This window comes from Toxorhynchites rutilus, chromosome 2, assembly GCF_029784135.1.
Source record: "Toxorhynchites rutilus septentrionalis strain SRP chromosome 2, ASM2978413v1, whole genome shotgun sequence".
In the NCBI taxonomy this organism is placed as follows: domain Eukaryota; kingdom Metazoa; phylum Arthropoda; class Insecta; order Diptera; family Culicidae; genus Toxorhynchites; species Toxorhynchites rutilus.
Window position 1 is genome coordinate 19,134,037 of NC_073745.1, and position 16,985 is coordinate 19,151,021.

The 16,985-nt window shown below is 36.3% G+C and overlaps 2 protein-coding genes across 10 annotated transcripts in view; one reads left to right on the forward strand and one right to left on the reverse strand.

Annotated features, from left to right (window-relative positions):
- Positions 1–16,985, reverse strand: part of LOC129770865 (neurogenic protein mastermind) — a 319,388-nt gene that overhangs the window by 62,685 nt on the left and 239,718 nt on the right. The window lies entirely within an intron of this gene.
- On the forward strand, positions 8,596–9,067 carry LOC129770871 (uncharacterized). Its single transcript, XM_055774022.1, has one exon. The coding sequence runs from the start codon at positions 8,599–8,601 to the stop codon at positions 8,950–8,952; it is 354 nt and encodes a 117-aa protein (XP_055629997.1). The 5' UTR covers positions 8,596–8,598; the 3' UTR covers positions 8,953–9,067.

The following is a 16,985-nucleotide window of genomic DNA, read 5'->3' on the forward strand; positions in this document are numbered from 1 at the left end:
GATGCCAAATGTCTTAAAATCGCATGAAACGTCGAGATTTACTGTTATCTAAAAAAAAACACCTTTCATGCAATTCTAAGACATTTGTCATCAACAATTTTTGTTTATGAAAACCCCGATTTCCTTGGGTGATTTTCCGATTTTCAAACAACTAAAATTTTGAGTTCTGCGACAATAGTAAATGAAGTCCGTATCAGCTAATATTTTGCAGAGGGTATTTTATCGTGCAACTCAACATTTCGCAGGGAGTCTCGTATGAAAAATCGATATGACGATTTTCATTGGCACCCTAAACCATACGTTTTGCTTCGTATTCCGAAAACACGACAAGGTCCGTAAGTGTCGTTTCTTAACAAAAAAAAATATTCGAGATGGCAGTAGATCTCGACGTTTCACGCAATTTGAAGACATTTGGCATCAAACCTTTTTTTTTTTCGAAATCCCGATTTCCTTTGCTCCCCCCTTGGGTGATTTTTCGGTTTTCAAAAAACTCAAACTTTGACCGCTGTGCGACACTAGAAAATGAAGTCCGATTGCGCTGATATTTTACACAGGGTAGTTTATCGTGGGAATCATTTTTAATGTGGATAATTTTTAATGAAGTTCGCTTTGAAAATTCGAGAGTCACTTTTTTCCCATAATCCATTGGCACTCTAATGACCGCACATAATTCGCCAACGGATCATTCGATTTGTACTGTCTTTATTTGGTTGTGTTCCTCTCCGCCCAAGGAAAGTTACGACGGGAAAATCTGGAAAATTTTGAAGGAAAACAGGAAAAATTGTAGGAAATTAATTTTCCATATTTTCTGCCATGAGAAGATTGGAATTTGCGTTGGAGGTGATGAGCTTCGTATTCCACTGTGAAACTAAAATGATAATGGATTATTAGCTGGAACAAACACACTTTCATAACAAAAATTACGAATTAAAATTGACTTTTCCATTCCAAATGTGTACCTTACACTTTTAGCAAATGGTGAAAATTGTCTGAAGATTTTTATAACATAATAACGGATGTTCGTGGAAAAATATCAGGTGAGAATCAGTCAAACTCAATAACTCAAATTTTTACGATTTGATTGTATTATCGGGTTTGCTATTCTGATTAAGTGTTGATCACGAAACGCTACCTTCGTATTCTCGAAATAAAAAGTTTCACTGGTGCCCCTTTTCCACCATAATTTCACATTGGTTTGTTGTTGCTACAGTTACGCAGCAGCAAACTTAATTTTCAAAATTGAATTTTTCGGCAATTTTAGAAACATTCATTATTTCTCCAAAGTTTTGACGTAGGACTGCGTCTATGATTTCTATATAAGGGGTACACTCTACGAAAAATTAAGAGATTGCAAATGCATATTACGCAGAATTGTTCTTACGATATATGTTATAATATATACAATTAGACGGCAAATTTATCCAGCAATTTCATCAATTCACCTGCGATATCTACAGTGGAGATAGTAAAATAAGTGAGCAATTTAAGGAACAAAAGAGGTATGTTTTGAGAACGAAAGCAAAGGTAGATCAAGTATTATCAATTCTTTCTTTCAGTTTGGTCCTCGTGAATGTTGTATACAACACAAAATTGTGTGCAATAATTCGTTCTGTCAAACAAATTAGACCTTCAGTCAATGTGTAGGAATAAGGATGATGTAGATGGAGGAGTGGGTTTGTAAGATGGCTGCAATTCCATAGAAAATCATTACTTCTGAAAATCATTAATTCAGCGATACCAAAGTGATATTTTACACATTTTTTAACCGAAAAAGCTAGATACATCTACTTTTTATTCAAATTTTTCATTTGAATATTCACAAAAAAAACCCACACAATTCACCACAGAAGGTAAACTACGGCCCAGGATCAGTCTGCAGATACTAAATTCCACACGTTAAAGTTCAGATACACAGCTCGGCTTCGGGTTCAAACTTCAGATACCACATTCAAATTCCTCATTTGCGCATTCTAAATACCATTGACATAATTTTTCAAATGTGTAAACGTTTTTTATATCCCATCTGTTTATTTTAAAAGTCTCATTTAGCAATTCAACTGTAACAAAGCCAAATTTATTCGTGCAACCGTATAGAAAATCTTAAATTCCGTATCGAAAAAATTGAATTCAAGATTCAAACACAATAATCAATTTCCATATTTCTTATCAGAGATTCTAGAATACAGAATTCGGTTTCCAGGGCTCAAGTTACATATGCATAGATTTCAAATTTTAAAATTTATTGGTTTAAATTAAAGAAAATAATTTTGTATTTTATATTTCAGAGGATTATATTTCCGGGAGCAGAATTAAATTCAAATTTCGATTCAGTGTTCAGGCTCATGATTCAGATTTAGGTTCCGGATTCCGATTCAGATTTCAGATTCACATTTCGGACTCGAAACCCGGATTTAGATATCAGATTCAGATTCAAATTCTGAATTCAGATGTCGGATTCAAATTCATAGTCCAGATTCTAATTCATCTTTGGATTTCTGATTCAGATTCCGAATTTAGATTTAGAGTTCGGATTTTCATTTTCGGGTTCCAGATTTATATTCCGAATTCAGATTCCGGGGGCAGATCCAGATTAAAATTCTGGATTCACTTTCGGATTCAGATTCCAAACTTAGATTCTGGATCAATGTACCGGATTCAGATTTCGGATTTGAATTTCTGCGTTCAGATTCCGGATTCAGATTTAAATACCAAATTCAGATTCAGATCTCAAGATTTAGTGTTCGGACTCAAACTCAGGTTCGGATTTTGGATTTAGATTCGGTGACTGGAATCAGATTTCAAAGTCATATTCCGGATTCAGATGCAGATTCCAGATTCAAATTCCGAATTCAGATGTCGGACTCAAATTCGGAGTGTAGATTTAAATTCATCTTCGGATTTATTATTCAAATTCAGGTTCCGAATTCAGATTCAGAATTCATATTTCTAATTCAGATTCCAAACTTAGATTCCGGATTAATGTACCGGATTCAGGTTACGGATTCAGATTCCGGACTCAGATTTAAATCCCGAATAAGGATTCAGATACCAAGCTTTGATTCAGATGCAGAGTTCGGATTCAAATTCAGATTCTGATTCCGAGTTTAGATTCAGATTCTGGATTCAGATTCAGATTCCGGATCTAAATAAACATTCCGGATCTAAATACAGATTCAGATCCACTTTCCGAAATCGTAGTAAGATTCCGGATTCCGAATTCAAATTCAAGTTCAGAATTCCGGATGCAGATTAAATTTCCGGATTCAAATTCCTATTCCGGATTCAGATTTAAAATCCTTGTTTAGATTCAGATTCTGAATTCAGGTTTAGAATTTGAATTCAGATACGAATTTCAGATTTAGGTTCCGATTCCGAATTTATATTGAAATTTCGGATGCAGATTCAGATTTCGGATCCAAATTCAGATTTAAGATTCAAATTCAGATTTCGGATTCATATTTAAATTCCAGATTCCGAGTTCAGATTCAATTACAGATTCCGGATTCCGAATTCAGATTCAGATTTCGAAGTGAGATTCAAATTTCGAATTCATATTTAGATTCAGGATTCAATTTCAGATTGCAAATCCAGATACCGGATTCAGATTCAGATTCAGTTTCCGGATTGAAACTTATATTCTGAATTCAGATTAAGTTTTTGAATTCAGATTCAGATTCAGTTTCGAAATTCAGATTCAGATTCAGTTTCGAAATTCAGATTCAGATTTCGGATTCCGAATTCAGTTTCAGATTCAGGATCCAGATTCAAATTTAGATTCAGGTTGTGAATTCAGGTTTAGAGTCCGGATTCAGATTCAGATTCAGTTTCCGGATTAAAACTTATATTCTGAATTCAGATTAAGTTTTTGAATTCAGATTCAGATTCAGTTTCGAAATTCAGATTCATATTTCGGATTCCGAAATCAGTTTCAGATTCAGGATCCTGATTCAAATTTAGATTCAGGTTGTGAATTCAGGTTTAGAGTCCGGATACAGATTCAAATTTCGAATTTAGATTCAGATTCAGAATTCAGATAGAGGTTCTGGATTCGGATTCAGGTTTCAGATTCAGATCCCGGATTCCGAATACAGATCCCGGATTCAGATTCCGAATTCGAAATTTCCAGACTCAGTTTCCGAATTCAAATTCCGAATTCAGAATGCGGATTCAGATGCCGAATTCAAAATTTCCGGATTCAATTCCCGAATTCAAATCTCGAGTTCAGATTAAGTTTTCGGATTCAAATTCCGATTCCGGATTCAGATTTAAATTCCGGTTTTAAATTAAGATTCTGAATTCAGGTTTAAAATTTGAATTCAGATTCTAATTGCGGATTTAGATTCCGATTCCGAATCCATATTGATAGTTCGGATTCAAATTCAGATTCAGATTCCGAGTTTAGATTCAGATTCTGGATTCAGATTCAGATTCCGGATTCAGATTCAGATTCCGGATCTAAATAAACATTCAGATTTAGATTCCGGTTCTAAATTAAGATTCTGAATACAGGTTTAAAATTTGAATTCAGATTCTAATTGCGGATTTAGATTCCGATTCCGATTTCGAATCCATATTGAGATTTCGGATTCAGATTGAGATTTCGGATTCAGATTCAGATTTTGGATCCGAATTTAGATTACGGAATCAGATCCAGGATTTCGAATTCAGATTCAGTTTTCGGATTTAGATGCAGGTTCTGAATTCAAGTTTAAATTCCGAATCCAGAACCCAATTTCGAATCAAGATTCCGATTTCATAATGAGGTTCCGAATTCAGATTCAGATTTCGGATCCAATTTCAGATTTCGGGTTCAGATTCATATTCAGTTTCCTGATTCAGATTCAGTTTCCAGATCCAGATTTAGATTTGGAATTCAAATTCAGATTTAGACTCAGATCCAAATTTCGATTTCATATTCAGATTCAATTCCGATATCATATTTTGAATTCAGAAATTTCGATTCAGTGTTCAGGCTCATGATTCAGATTTAGGTTCCGGATTCCGATTCAGATTTCAGATTCACATTTCGGACTCGAAACCCGGATTTAGATATCAGATTCAGATTCAAATTCTGAATTCAGATGTCGGATTCAAATTCATAGTCCAGATTCTAATTCATCTTTGGATTTCTGATTCAGATTCCGAATTTAGATTTAGAGTTCGGATTTTCATTTTCGGGTTCCAGATTTATATTCCGAATTCAGATTCCGAGGGCAGATCCAGATTAAAATTCTGGATTCACTTTCGGATTCAGATTCCAAACTTAGATTCTGGATCAATGTACCGGATTCAGATTTCGGATTTGGATTTCTGCGTTCAGATTCCGGATTCAGATTTAAATACCAAATTCAGATTCAGATCTCAAGATTTAGTGTTCGGACTCAAACTCAGGTTCGGATTTTGGATTTAGATTCGGTGACTGGAATCAGATTTCAAAGTCATATTCCGGATTCAGATGCAGATTCCAGATTCAAATTCCGAATTCAGATGTCGGACTCAAATTCGGAGTGTAGATTTAAATTCATCTTCGGATTTATTATTCAAATTCAGGTTCCGAATTCAGATTCAGAATTCATATTTCTAATTCAGATTCCAAACTTAGATTCCGGATTAATGTACCGGATTCAGGTTACGGATTCAGATTCCGGACTCAGATTTAAATCCCGAATAAGGATTCAGATACCAAGCTTTGATTCAGATGCAGAGTTCGGATTCAAATTCAGATTCTGATTCCGAGTTTAGATTCAGATTCTGGATTCAGATTCAGATTCCGGATCTAAATAAACATTCCGGATCTAAATACAGATTCAGATCCACTTTCCGAAATCGTAGTAAGATTCCGGATTCCGAATTCAAATTCAAGTTCAGAATTCCGGATGCAGATTAAATTTCCGGATTCAAATTCCTATTCCGGATTCAGATTTAAAATCCTTGTTTAGATTCAGATTCTGAATTCAGGTTTAGAATTTGAATTCAGATACGAATTTCAGATTTAGGTTCCGATTCCGAATTTATATTGAAATTTCGGATGCAGATTCAGATTTCGGATCCAAATTCAGATTTAAGATTCAAATTCAGATTTCGGATTCATATTTAAATTCCAGATTCCGAGTTCAGATTCAATTACAGATTCCGGATTCCGAATTCAGATTCAGATTTCGAAGTGAGATTCAAATTTCGAATTCATATTTAGATTCAGGATTCAATTTCAGATTGCAAATCCAGATACCGGATTCAGATTCAGATTCAGTTTCCGGATTGAAACTTATATTCTGAATTCAGATTAAGTTTTTGAATTCAGATTCAGATTCAGTTTCGAAATTCAGATTCAGATTTCGGATTCCGAATTCAGTTTCAGATTCAGGATCCAGATTCAAATTTAGATTCAGGTTGTGAATTCAGGTTTAGAGTCCGGATTCAGATTCAGATTCAGTTTCCGGATTAAAACTTATATTCTGAATTCAGATTAAGTTTTTGAATTCAGATTCAGATTCAGTTTCGAAATTCAGATTCATATTTCGGATTCCGAATTCAGTTTCAGATTCAGGATCCTGATTCAAATTTAGATTCAGGTTGTGAATTCAGGTTTAGAGTCCGGATACAGATTCAAATTTCGAATTTAGATTCAGATTCAGAATTCAGATAGAGGTTCTGGATTCGGATTCAGGTTTCAGATTCAGATCCCGGATTCCGAATACAGATCCCGGATTCAGATTCCGAATTCGAAATTTCCGGACTCAGTTTCCGAATTCAAATTCCGAATTCAGATTCCGGATTCAGATGCCGAATTCAAAATTTCCGGATTCAATTCCCGAATTCAAATCTCGAGTTCAGATTAAGTTTTCGGATTCAAATTCCGATTCCGGATTCAGATTTAAATTCCGGTTTTAAATTAAGATTCTGAATTCAGGTTTAAAATTTGAATTCAGATTCTAATTGCGGATTTAGATTCCGATTCCGAATCCATATTGATAGTTCGGATTCAAATTCAGAATCAGATTCCGAGTTTAGATTCAGATTCTGGATTCAGATTCAGATTCCGGATTCAGATTCAGATTCCGGATCTAAATAAACATTCAGATTTAGATTCCGGTTCTAAATTAAGATTCTGAATTCAGGTTTAAAATTTGAATTCAGATTCTAATTGCGGATTTAGATTCCGATTCCGATTTCGAATCCATATTGAGATTTCGGATTCAGATTCAGATTTTGGATCCGAATTTAGATTACGGAATCAGATCCAGGATTTCGAATTCAGATTCAGTTTTCGGATTTAGATGCAGGTTCTGAATTCAAGTTTAAATTCCGAATCCAGAACCCAATTTCGAATCAAGATTCCGATTTCATAATGAGGTTCCGAATTCAGATTCAGATTTCGGATCCAATTTCAGATTTCGGGTTCAGATTCATATTCAGTTTCCTGATTCAGATTCAGTTTCCAGATCCAGATTTAGATTTGGAATTCAAATTCAGATTCAGACTCAGATCCAAATTTCGATTTCATATTCAGATTCAATTCCGATATCATATTTTGAATTCAGATTCAGATTCAAATTTCGATTTTAGATTCAGATTCCGGATTCAGATTTCAAATTTCAGATTTTTTTTATTCCAGATGTCAGATGTAAAATATCAGATGTGAGATGGGAAATGTCAGTTGTTAGATGTCAGATGTCAGATTTCTGATATGTCAGATATATGATTTCTGATTTAGTCAGAGTCAGAATCAGGTTCCGAGTTCTAGATTTAGCGTTCCAGATTGCAATTTCCGGATTCAAATTATTTTCAAGGGTGAAACAAAATTTTCGGAATCAATAGAATAACGGCATTGTCTTTTGAAATTCATGCTGAATTTGAATGTTAAACAACAAAGTGGCAAAACACTAGCGTCGCAAATCCAGCAGTTGAACGAATGATACTCTCATGAATAGATACGTGTATTATTCATGAAAATTCGAATAATTGTGGTATGGAATTTTCACATTGCGGCCATTGCGCTGCACCCTATCATAATGATCCTTTTTCCAACAGCCCCCGCACGATGACTGCTATCCAAAACAACGACGATTTTGGCCCACATTCGGGCTCCACACATCACAAACGTACACATACACACCCACACTTGCTGCTGCTATATGAATTTTTAATCAATCCATCCCAACCCACGGCGGCCTTTAACCAAAAACATCACCAGCTGGAATAATTTCAGTTAGACACCTTCCGCTGTCGCATCACTGATTTTGGTTTGGATTGCTAGTTCTCAGGGACGTCACTCGCTGTATTATGAGTTATCCAGAAACTGGCCCTCCCCCCAAATCAATTGCTTTTCGAGGGGAAATAATTTTGATTGGCATGAATACGGTTTGGGAACTTACCTTCGGCCCCCAACAATAACAATCGCCAAATGGCGATTCCAACAGAATCGCAGAATCTCACCTGCAATGGAAGGAAATAAAAACAAGTTAATGTTTGAAATTACACTTGTGCATGTCTAATCGTTGGCTAATTGGCTGAGTAAATTAAGTTATTCTCCACGCTGTGACAGAGCCGGCTTAAAAACCCCACCCGAGAACCATCACAGCACAGTTTATCCTCGAAATGGTTACTAACAATTACGGCGGCAAATTTCCAAAAACGGTAGCGCTTTCGTGGGTTCTGACGGTGGCCTGCTGCTGCCTGCTGTTGATCCTCTCCGAGAGTAGTGCCTCACCCACCGCACCCAGCGCAAGAGTCGCAAGAGACAACCCCGAGTGCAACTGCTATCATTCGTTTGATCCCTGGTGCGGCACAAACGGCCGGAACTATCTGAATAAATGTGTGCTCAAGTGCGGAATGAGGTTTATCAAGGGACTGGGTATTGCCCATCGCGGGTTCTGCCCGGGAACCGACCCGTACGATGTGCAGGGCGACTGGGATGCGGACAGGCCTTTCTACGGGAACGGAAGTGGATGACTTCATGAACTACAAAAAATTGTGATTTAGAAAAAGTGGTTGGAATAGTGGAAGAATAAATCAATGAAGGCAATTTCGTTTGGCTTCATATTTTCCTTGTTATTTCTCATGTAAATATTGCGCATTACTAATTTTCCGTACCCTTGGTGCATTAAATCCCTCGTTCTTTGTTTTCGGTTTTATCATTATTATTTTTTCATTCCCACGCTCCACTTGTTTCCATGTTCTTATCTATAATCTTCATATTCATGTTGACGATGAACGATAATTGAAATGCATTATCTGGAAATCGCACCAGACTTCAGTTTGTTTGGTTCTTTAAACAAAATTATAGAGTAACAAATTTGAATGAGAGAAAACATTATTTTACTCTCCAAATTGTTCGTGTATTTGTGAAATAGAGACAATAAACGAACTCAGACAATCGCTAAGTGTATTAAAGCACCGGAAACAAATAACGTAAAACTAAAAATATGGATAAATCCCGCTCCCATTTTTAGTTTCATTAATTCTATTCATTCCTTTCCATCAATGGTAAATGGTAGAAGTGATCACGTCAGAATTTCAGTGTTTACCGATTGAATGCTTGAATAATTCATTTTCGTTTGTTGAAATATGATCGCACAGAAGCCATTTACGCCAGTGTTGTTAGATGCTACGTATTATGACACAAACTTTGCTTCGGTTAGCACTTCATTATACACAAGCATGAGAACCAAAATGTCGTGATCGCTTTCGGTGCTGCAAGTTTATATCCTTCTTTTCCTCTCGTTCGCTACAAATTGAACCCCCATACATCATGAAGCAGTAGAATCATACGGACTAGGCGAGGTGAGGGATTTATACTATGTTACCACAACCAAGCTCGAACCATAGTTGCCAGTAAGGGTAATGCTATGTGAACGAATAGCTATCTAAATGCTCAGAGAAGGATACTCAAATTATATTTGTCTTTTTAACGTTGCTATTCATTGCATGTTTCTTCGCTAGTTACTTCCAGGCTCGTCTCCCTCCCCAATGCTGTTCAGAGCGGAATCAATTATATCTCGCTAGTGCCGAAAAAATGTTGAAGCTAAATAAACGTGAACGAAAACAACGAATAACTCCGTTAGTGTTACTGACAGTTTGCTGTTAGCTAGAAATCACTAGCAAAAATCATTTTTACTCGCGTTTGTATGTCGCAAACCAAATTGATTTTCTCGCGTCAGGCAATAGAACCACCGGCAACAGTATCCAACTTACGACACAATTTGTACTCATGAGACGAGCGCAATGTATTACTAGCAACACTGATCCAGTAAGGAACAAAATCTTTTTTTAGCTCGCGATCGCCGATCGCAAGTGCCGAATGTTGGTGTTACACTTTTTTTATGACATTTTATGACGTTGCGGTTCATTGGATATTGATAAATTTCCAAACACTGAGGTTGTTCGGCGGTCAACGATTCGATAACACTGAAGAAACTCGTGACGCAGTTACATCGTACTTCAAAAAGTTTTGCACTTTGCACTTCGTGCTCGGAATAGAAACAAACTCGTGCAACGCTATGAACGACGCTATGTTATGCCTCGAGCGTTACGGCGATTATGTAGAAAAATAGAAAATGAAACGTAGATTACGAAAATCACCTTGTTTTTTGTCCCAACTTTATTTTTTATTTTCTTATGTTTATTTTTCTGAAGCACTGAAACTTATTTTTTGAACGACCCTCGTACCTTAAAATTGCATGAAAAATCGAGATCTATCTCATCTCGATTTTTTTAGTAAAGCGTAGGGAATAGGACGTCGTATAGATCTAGTCTAGTTGCATAGGAATAGGAATATGTGCACGAATTAGAGCTGTTTTATTATATAGCGTATTAATCTTAATACGCTATATAATAAAAAACAGATTGAGGAGGATTGTTTATCAGACAATATTTATTTTCATAGTCTCTCAGACTCTCCTCTCCCACCCGTTCATCACATTTTCTCGTTTTCCTCATATTTCCCTTCTCTCAACCCTCCTATTTTTTTCCCTTTTACTGTGCCCTCCACTTTCTCACCCTTTTGAAATATTCCCTCTCTTTCCCATCCATATTCTCTCAACCTCCTCGCCACTATTTATTTAACCTTTCTCTCTCTCTCTCTCTCTCTTCCTCTCTCTCACTGTCATTATCTTTCTCTATCTCTTCACTGTCACACTCTTTGTCAATCTCTTTATCTATCACTTCACTGTCACTCTCTTTCTCAAATCTCACTGTCAACCTCTTTCTCTATCTCTTCACTGTCACTCTCTACCTCAAATCTCACTGCCACTCTCTTTCTCTTAATCGTTTCTCTATACCTTCCTTCCTCTCACCTCTTCCCTCTTGAGATGTGGCAAAACTGAATGCACAGTACCGTTCGTCGTGTTCAAAAACTTTTATAAACAAATGTGCAAGTTGATTGGTCTAGTAGTTTTTGAGTCTTTACAGATCCTACAGACAGATTTCTTTTTCTTTCAATTTTGATTAATGGGCAGTGAATCAAATTTTATTTTTTTGCAATATGAATCAGCTCATTGATCACGTTTTTTTTTCTTTCAAGCGCATGAAAACATAAGTTACGAAACGTTCGATCTGAGTCGCCTAGGATTTTGTACTTCTGATACGATTTGCGATTAAATGCTCCTCTAATTTACTCCAAACATTGAAAAATCTTCTAGAAAAAACGGCCTAATGTATCAATATAAAACCGTTCACAGATGTTTAGGGAATACACAAGACCAAAAATTAGCCTGAAAACATTAGAACTTACTGCGATATTTGCAGATTTACAGTGGACTTTGTAAAGCACTATAAAAATCCTGTTTTTTGTATTTTTGTTTTAAATCGATGCAAAAAATTTAAATAATTTTTTTTCTCGTCAAAGTAACAAATTATCCTTGTGCAGAATTTATTGGAGTTTTCAAAACTGCCTTTCGGTTTGCGGTGCAATGGTTGTTTATTGAATTATTCATTATCAAAGACGAAGGGGTAATTCTTCATTCAAACTGAAACATCTCTGTGTGGGAAGGTCCCACAGGAACGTTCTAGGAACCAAACGTAGATTCTAATACCTGAAAGGTGTAGCTTCAAAATGATGTGCGTTACATCGATATGCGTTAATTTTTCACGTAGTTACAGCATGTCAAAAATCACTAAAAATTTCTGACTTTGAACTCTGTTCCGCTAATTTTTTTTGTCGAGTGTATATTTTAGAACAATTTTCATTCGAGACCTAGTTTTTATATCATCCTTAAAAAGCTACGACGAGTTTTGTTTATTTATTAAAACCATAGCAACACTTATTTTTTGTTTTTGAAAAATATGATTTTTCCCCATTTTTGTACTGATTGCACAAAAATATACTCATCTCGATCGATTTCCATCTCGACCAATTTCCGAGCTTTCTACATCGAATGAAAAGTATTTGAATGAACGAAAATTTTGGAAAACAAATGGTTTTTATGATTTTTGAAGTGTCGAATACCCTTGTTTTCCAATGTATTTTGGAAGGCTGAGACTTTCATATACAGCGTTCGCAAATTTCAGGAAGATATATATTGCCGCAACTGAGATATTTTTTCATTAATAATCCACATGTTTTATTTTGTATAAATATATATCCACAATCGAAATACACTGATGGGCGTAAACAAAAGTGCACCCTTATTAGAAATCTAAGTATTCGAATATTATTATTTTTTTCAAACTTTTCGGTATTCCAGGCAATACTACGTAAAAGTAGGAACAGTAGGAAAAGTAGAAAGTAGGTATTTAGGAACAAAAGTTATTTTTTGTTTTTCTAAAAAATAAATCAAAGATATTGAAATGGCAAAATGGTTTACAAATTACCAGTAGTATTGACTAGAATAGCGAAAAGTTTGGAAAAAAAATATGTTGAAACACTTTGATTTCATATGTGGGTGTTTTTTTTCAATGTATTTCGATTGTTTATTTATATATATTTGTACAAAACACATATAAATAGAGTGATCTATTCGGTCTCGACATTCTTGAGATACAGTTGAAAACATTTGTTTCAAGATTTTTGTCTAAAAGTACACATTTGGGACGCAGTTAAAAGAGGAAAAATTAAAAATCACCAAAACGTAAAAATAAATGTTCCTGTCTGTCTGTCTGTCTGATTCTTATGGACTCGGAAACTACTGAACCGATCGACATGAAAATTGGTATGTAGGAGATTTGGGGCCGGAGAAGGTTTTCATGATAGTTTGAGACCCACCCCTCTCTCTCTGCGGTTGCGCTGCCATACAAATTAAACACAAATTTCTACATTACTCGAGAATTAATCGAGCAAATAAAACGAAACTTGGCATTTGGAGGGTTTAGGGTACAATAAATGATTCTATGGTGGTTAGATATCACTCTCCCTCTCTTAGGGGGGGGGGGGGGGGGGGGTTGGTTCTACCATGCAAATGAAACACAAATTTCTGCATTACTCGAGAATCGATCAAGCAAACGAAACCAAATTAGGCATATGGAGGGTTTAGACCGCAATAAATGTTTCTATGGTGGTTAGCCACTCCACCCCCCTCTCTAAGGGGGAGCTGCCATACAAATGAAAGACAAACTCGACAACTCGAAAACTAATCAAAAAAATACCAAATTTGGCATGCGAAGGATTTAGAGGACAGGGGTTTTAGGGGCTTCCCATACAACTGAAACACAAATTTCTGCATAACTCGAAACCAATCAAGCAAATGGAGCTAAATTTGGCATGTGCAGATTTGAGGGGGCACGAAACGTTTCTATGGTGAATATACACTCCTCCCATCTATCTGAGGGGAGAAGAGGGGAGGGATCTGCCTTCATTCTATCATATTTTCTGTATTAAACATTTATTCCATGTAACGAAGAAACATGTTATTTGCAAGTGGTTGAAAAATCTTGAACGAGAATTGTGTCTGAAAATAATCTGATATTATAATGATGAGTTTTGCAAGAAGTAGTAGGAATTTCATAGTAAAAGGTAAATCGACCCCGTTGAGTCGATTAGAAGATCAATCAATGAACAATTCTGCGATTGGACTCATGAACTTGCGCTTAGTAAAAAACGTGAATGTTTGAAGGTATTGATAACAAATTTTAGGCGGGACGAAGTTTGCCGGGTCAGCTAGTTTTATATAAAATAAAGTATCAAGTTTTGAAAAATTATTTGAAAACTAAGGTTTTTAGGGGTTGATACATCGAAAACCACAAAAAACGAACGTTTTCAAACATTTCTGAAGTAGGCATCTTAGGTACTATACAATATTTTTTCCTGTAAATTCTATTGAAATACTTTCATTTGCAAGTTCAAAAGCTGCACATTTTCCCAAATGGAAATTTTAACAAAACAGCTAATTTTTCAAACCACCTCCATTCTGAATTATGCATCCCAAGGACGAATTATAAAAAAGGACGTGTCTAAAATTCTGCGAGAGGGAATAAATATACGAGGTTTGAACAAAACCAGACCTAATTTGTTTTTCAGTAGACATTTTTTTCATGAAATTCCTGAAACATAACAATAAATAAAGAGCTCTCAAAAGAGACAGAATTAACAATGAATGAATGATTAGAGGTATAAGAAAGAATCGGTTGATAATCGTTCAATCGTTCAATCGTTTCTTTTAATTTCTGATGCGTATGTTTTTCTGATTAATTTTAGTTTCAATTATTTTAATTATCAAACTGCATCTCTTTAGTATTAGAAAATGACTTAGCTTGTTTTCATCCCTTTATTAAAATTTCTCCTTGTTTTACCCTTCTCTTACCATAATGTTTAGCTCGTATTCCTGGGTATGACTCCTTGTCCAAATATTCTATAGTCAAAATAAACCACTTATGAATGTATTCTTCTTTTTCCATATTCCATTTAATTTCTCTAAGATGCGTAATCGTAAATTTCGGAACCGATGAATAGATTTTCACAGGTTAATTTACTAGTAATTTTGAAAAAACCAAAATTACATCCGCACACAGAATCGCTTATGATTTCCAGTTTTTGGGTACATTTTCCACTTTTGACTGATCATCAATGTTATACGGCGTTCCAAATATTATAGAACAACTAGTAGAAATCATTAGTTACTATTTAAATCAACTCTCAACTTACACTCTTACCCTCACTTTCCGTCTTTCCGTCTTATCCCTTCCAAATTTGAATTTATTCTCGAATTCCGTGTGAGTTTTCCAATCGAAACCAAATCGATTCGAACCGTCGTCCGCGCTATCTATCGAACACAGGATAAGGGCAGGAAATGGACTATTCCCCCTGCATGTCGCTATCTGTTGCCCCCCGGGCCTGCATTCTGGCTCAACGCCACGCAATTGCTGAAGGCGGCAGGTGCGCGGTTCATCCAACATATTTCAGGTACGAAAAAAGAGCACAAAGTTCGGTTCAAAACGATAGGGGGCGGATGGCAAGAGCAAGAGAAAACAATCTGATTATGTCCATCGGAGCGGGAAATGACAAAACTCAACGAATCGTCCACGGTTATGTGGAATTTTCGGAATTTGATTGGAAATGAACCGTGTGGAAAATTTCATTGCTGCTGTGTCTAAATTTGATTCCATCAAGCTCTCAGTCGCGGAAGGTCGATCAAAATGCTCAGCGTTCCGTTCCGTTTCGTATTTTTCCTTTCGCTGGTTGATAATAATTCTCGTTCCCCATCTCATCCCCAGAAGCATCCGAACGGAAATCTGGACAATGTTGCCTTCGAACGGCCTGAAGCTATTTTCTTCTCTCTCTCTGTTTCCAATAATTATTAATCACTGAATGTTACACCCACCCACCCACTGACTGACTGACTGTCGAGCACATCGCACTTTGTCTCTTTCCCTCGGTTTGAGGCACGGGAGAGAGCAACGAGTTCACTTCCAGCCAGTCACTCTTTTCAATAAAACCTAATTGAATCCGGAGTGTGTGTTGAGCAACAACAGCAACGTGTGGTTCGGGATAGTTGTGCCGGAGTGGCATTTCCGCGGCAAAGTTTCAATCGCGAAAGCCTGAAGTTCCACGACTTCGACCCTGGCCCCAAAACAGCATCAGCAGCAGGAGATCGCGAGGGCGCGAGAGTAAATGAGAACGAGAGCACACTGCTTGATGTGTTGCTATTCTAGCGCGCAAACATCTCATTTAGTTAATTTGTTCCATCCATCTGCTGCGGCACCTCGCCCCCAACTCCAACAGCAGAGCTCGGTGTTTCCGTTGCTCAGATTAGCGCAGAGCAGCACAATGGCGGAAGGGATGGGGGGAGAGGGATGGGGCGCAGGTGGGGGTAACAACAGCCAATGTGAGAGATTTATTAACGGCTGGAGGATGAGTTTCAATAGGGTTTGCTTATCAATGTGAACCAGCAGACTATTATCGAATCTCATTTACTAGTTCCGTGCATTTCCATTAATTTCAGAGTGTAATTTTCATGCACCCGGTTTCTGAAATACCTCCGCTTTTCGAAACCCGTTGGAATTTCGTTTGTGTTATAAGTGTAGAAAGATATTTTACCTTCGTTGTTCGACATCCAAAATTTACAAAATACAAAATGATGACAAGCAATGAAAAGTTCTAAATGAAAAACATATTGGGACAACTAAGGCGAAAACATAACATCGAAATACATCTTTAGGACTGAGCTGATTGTTCACTGTCTTTCTTGTCGTCTATTCTCATTTTGTTCTGAACCTTTTCAAAACTATTTTTCTTAGTTCGTTTTAGTTATTATTAATTTTAGTTGTAATTAGCTGTTTGTTTCTGCCGAATCGCATTCATTTTATTAGAGCTTATTTTATTAAGAGGCACTTTGTTTTTTTCCCTTTTGCTACGTTTCGTTTTATTATTTTCAGCAAAGATTGTGAATATTTTCAGAGTATTGCTTGTTTTTGTATTTTTTCATTGTCTTTCATTATTCATTTTGTTCGTATTTTAATCCACGTATTTCGTGTGTTGTGCATATTTGCATTTTGAGTTCTTATTGGTGTACCAAATAATATTTTGAAATTGTTAACTTATTCTTTCCTCTTCT

Coding starts and splice junctions, on each gene's coding strand:
- LOC129770871 (XM_055774022.1), top strand. CDS start 8,599: ATGGTTACTAACAATTACGGCGGCAAATTTCCAAAAACGGTAGCGCTT.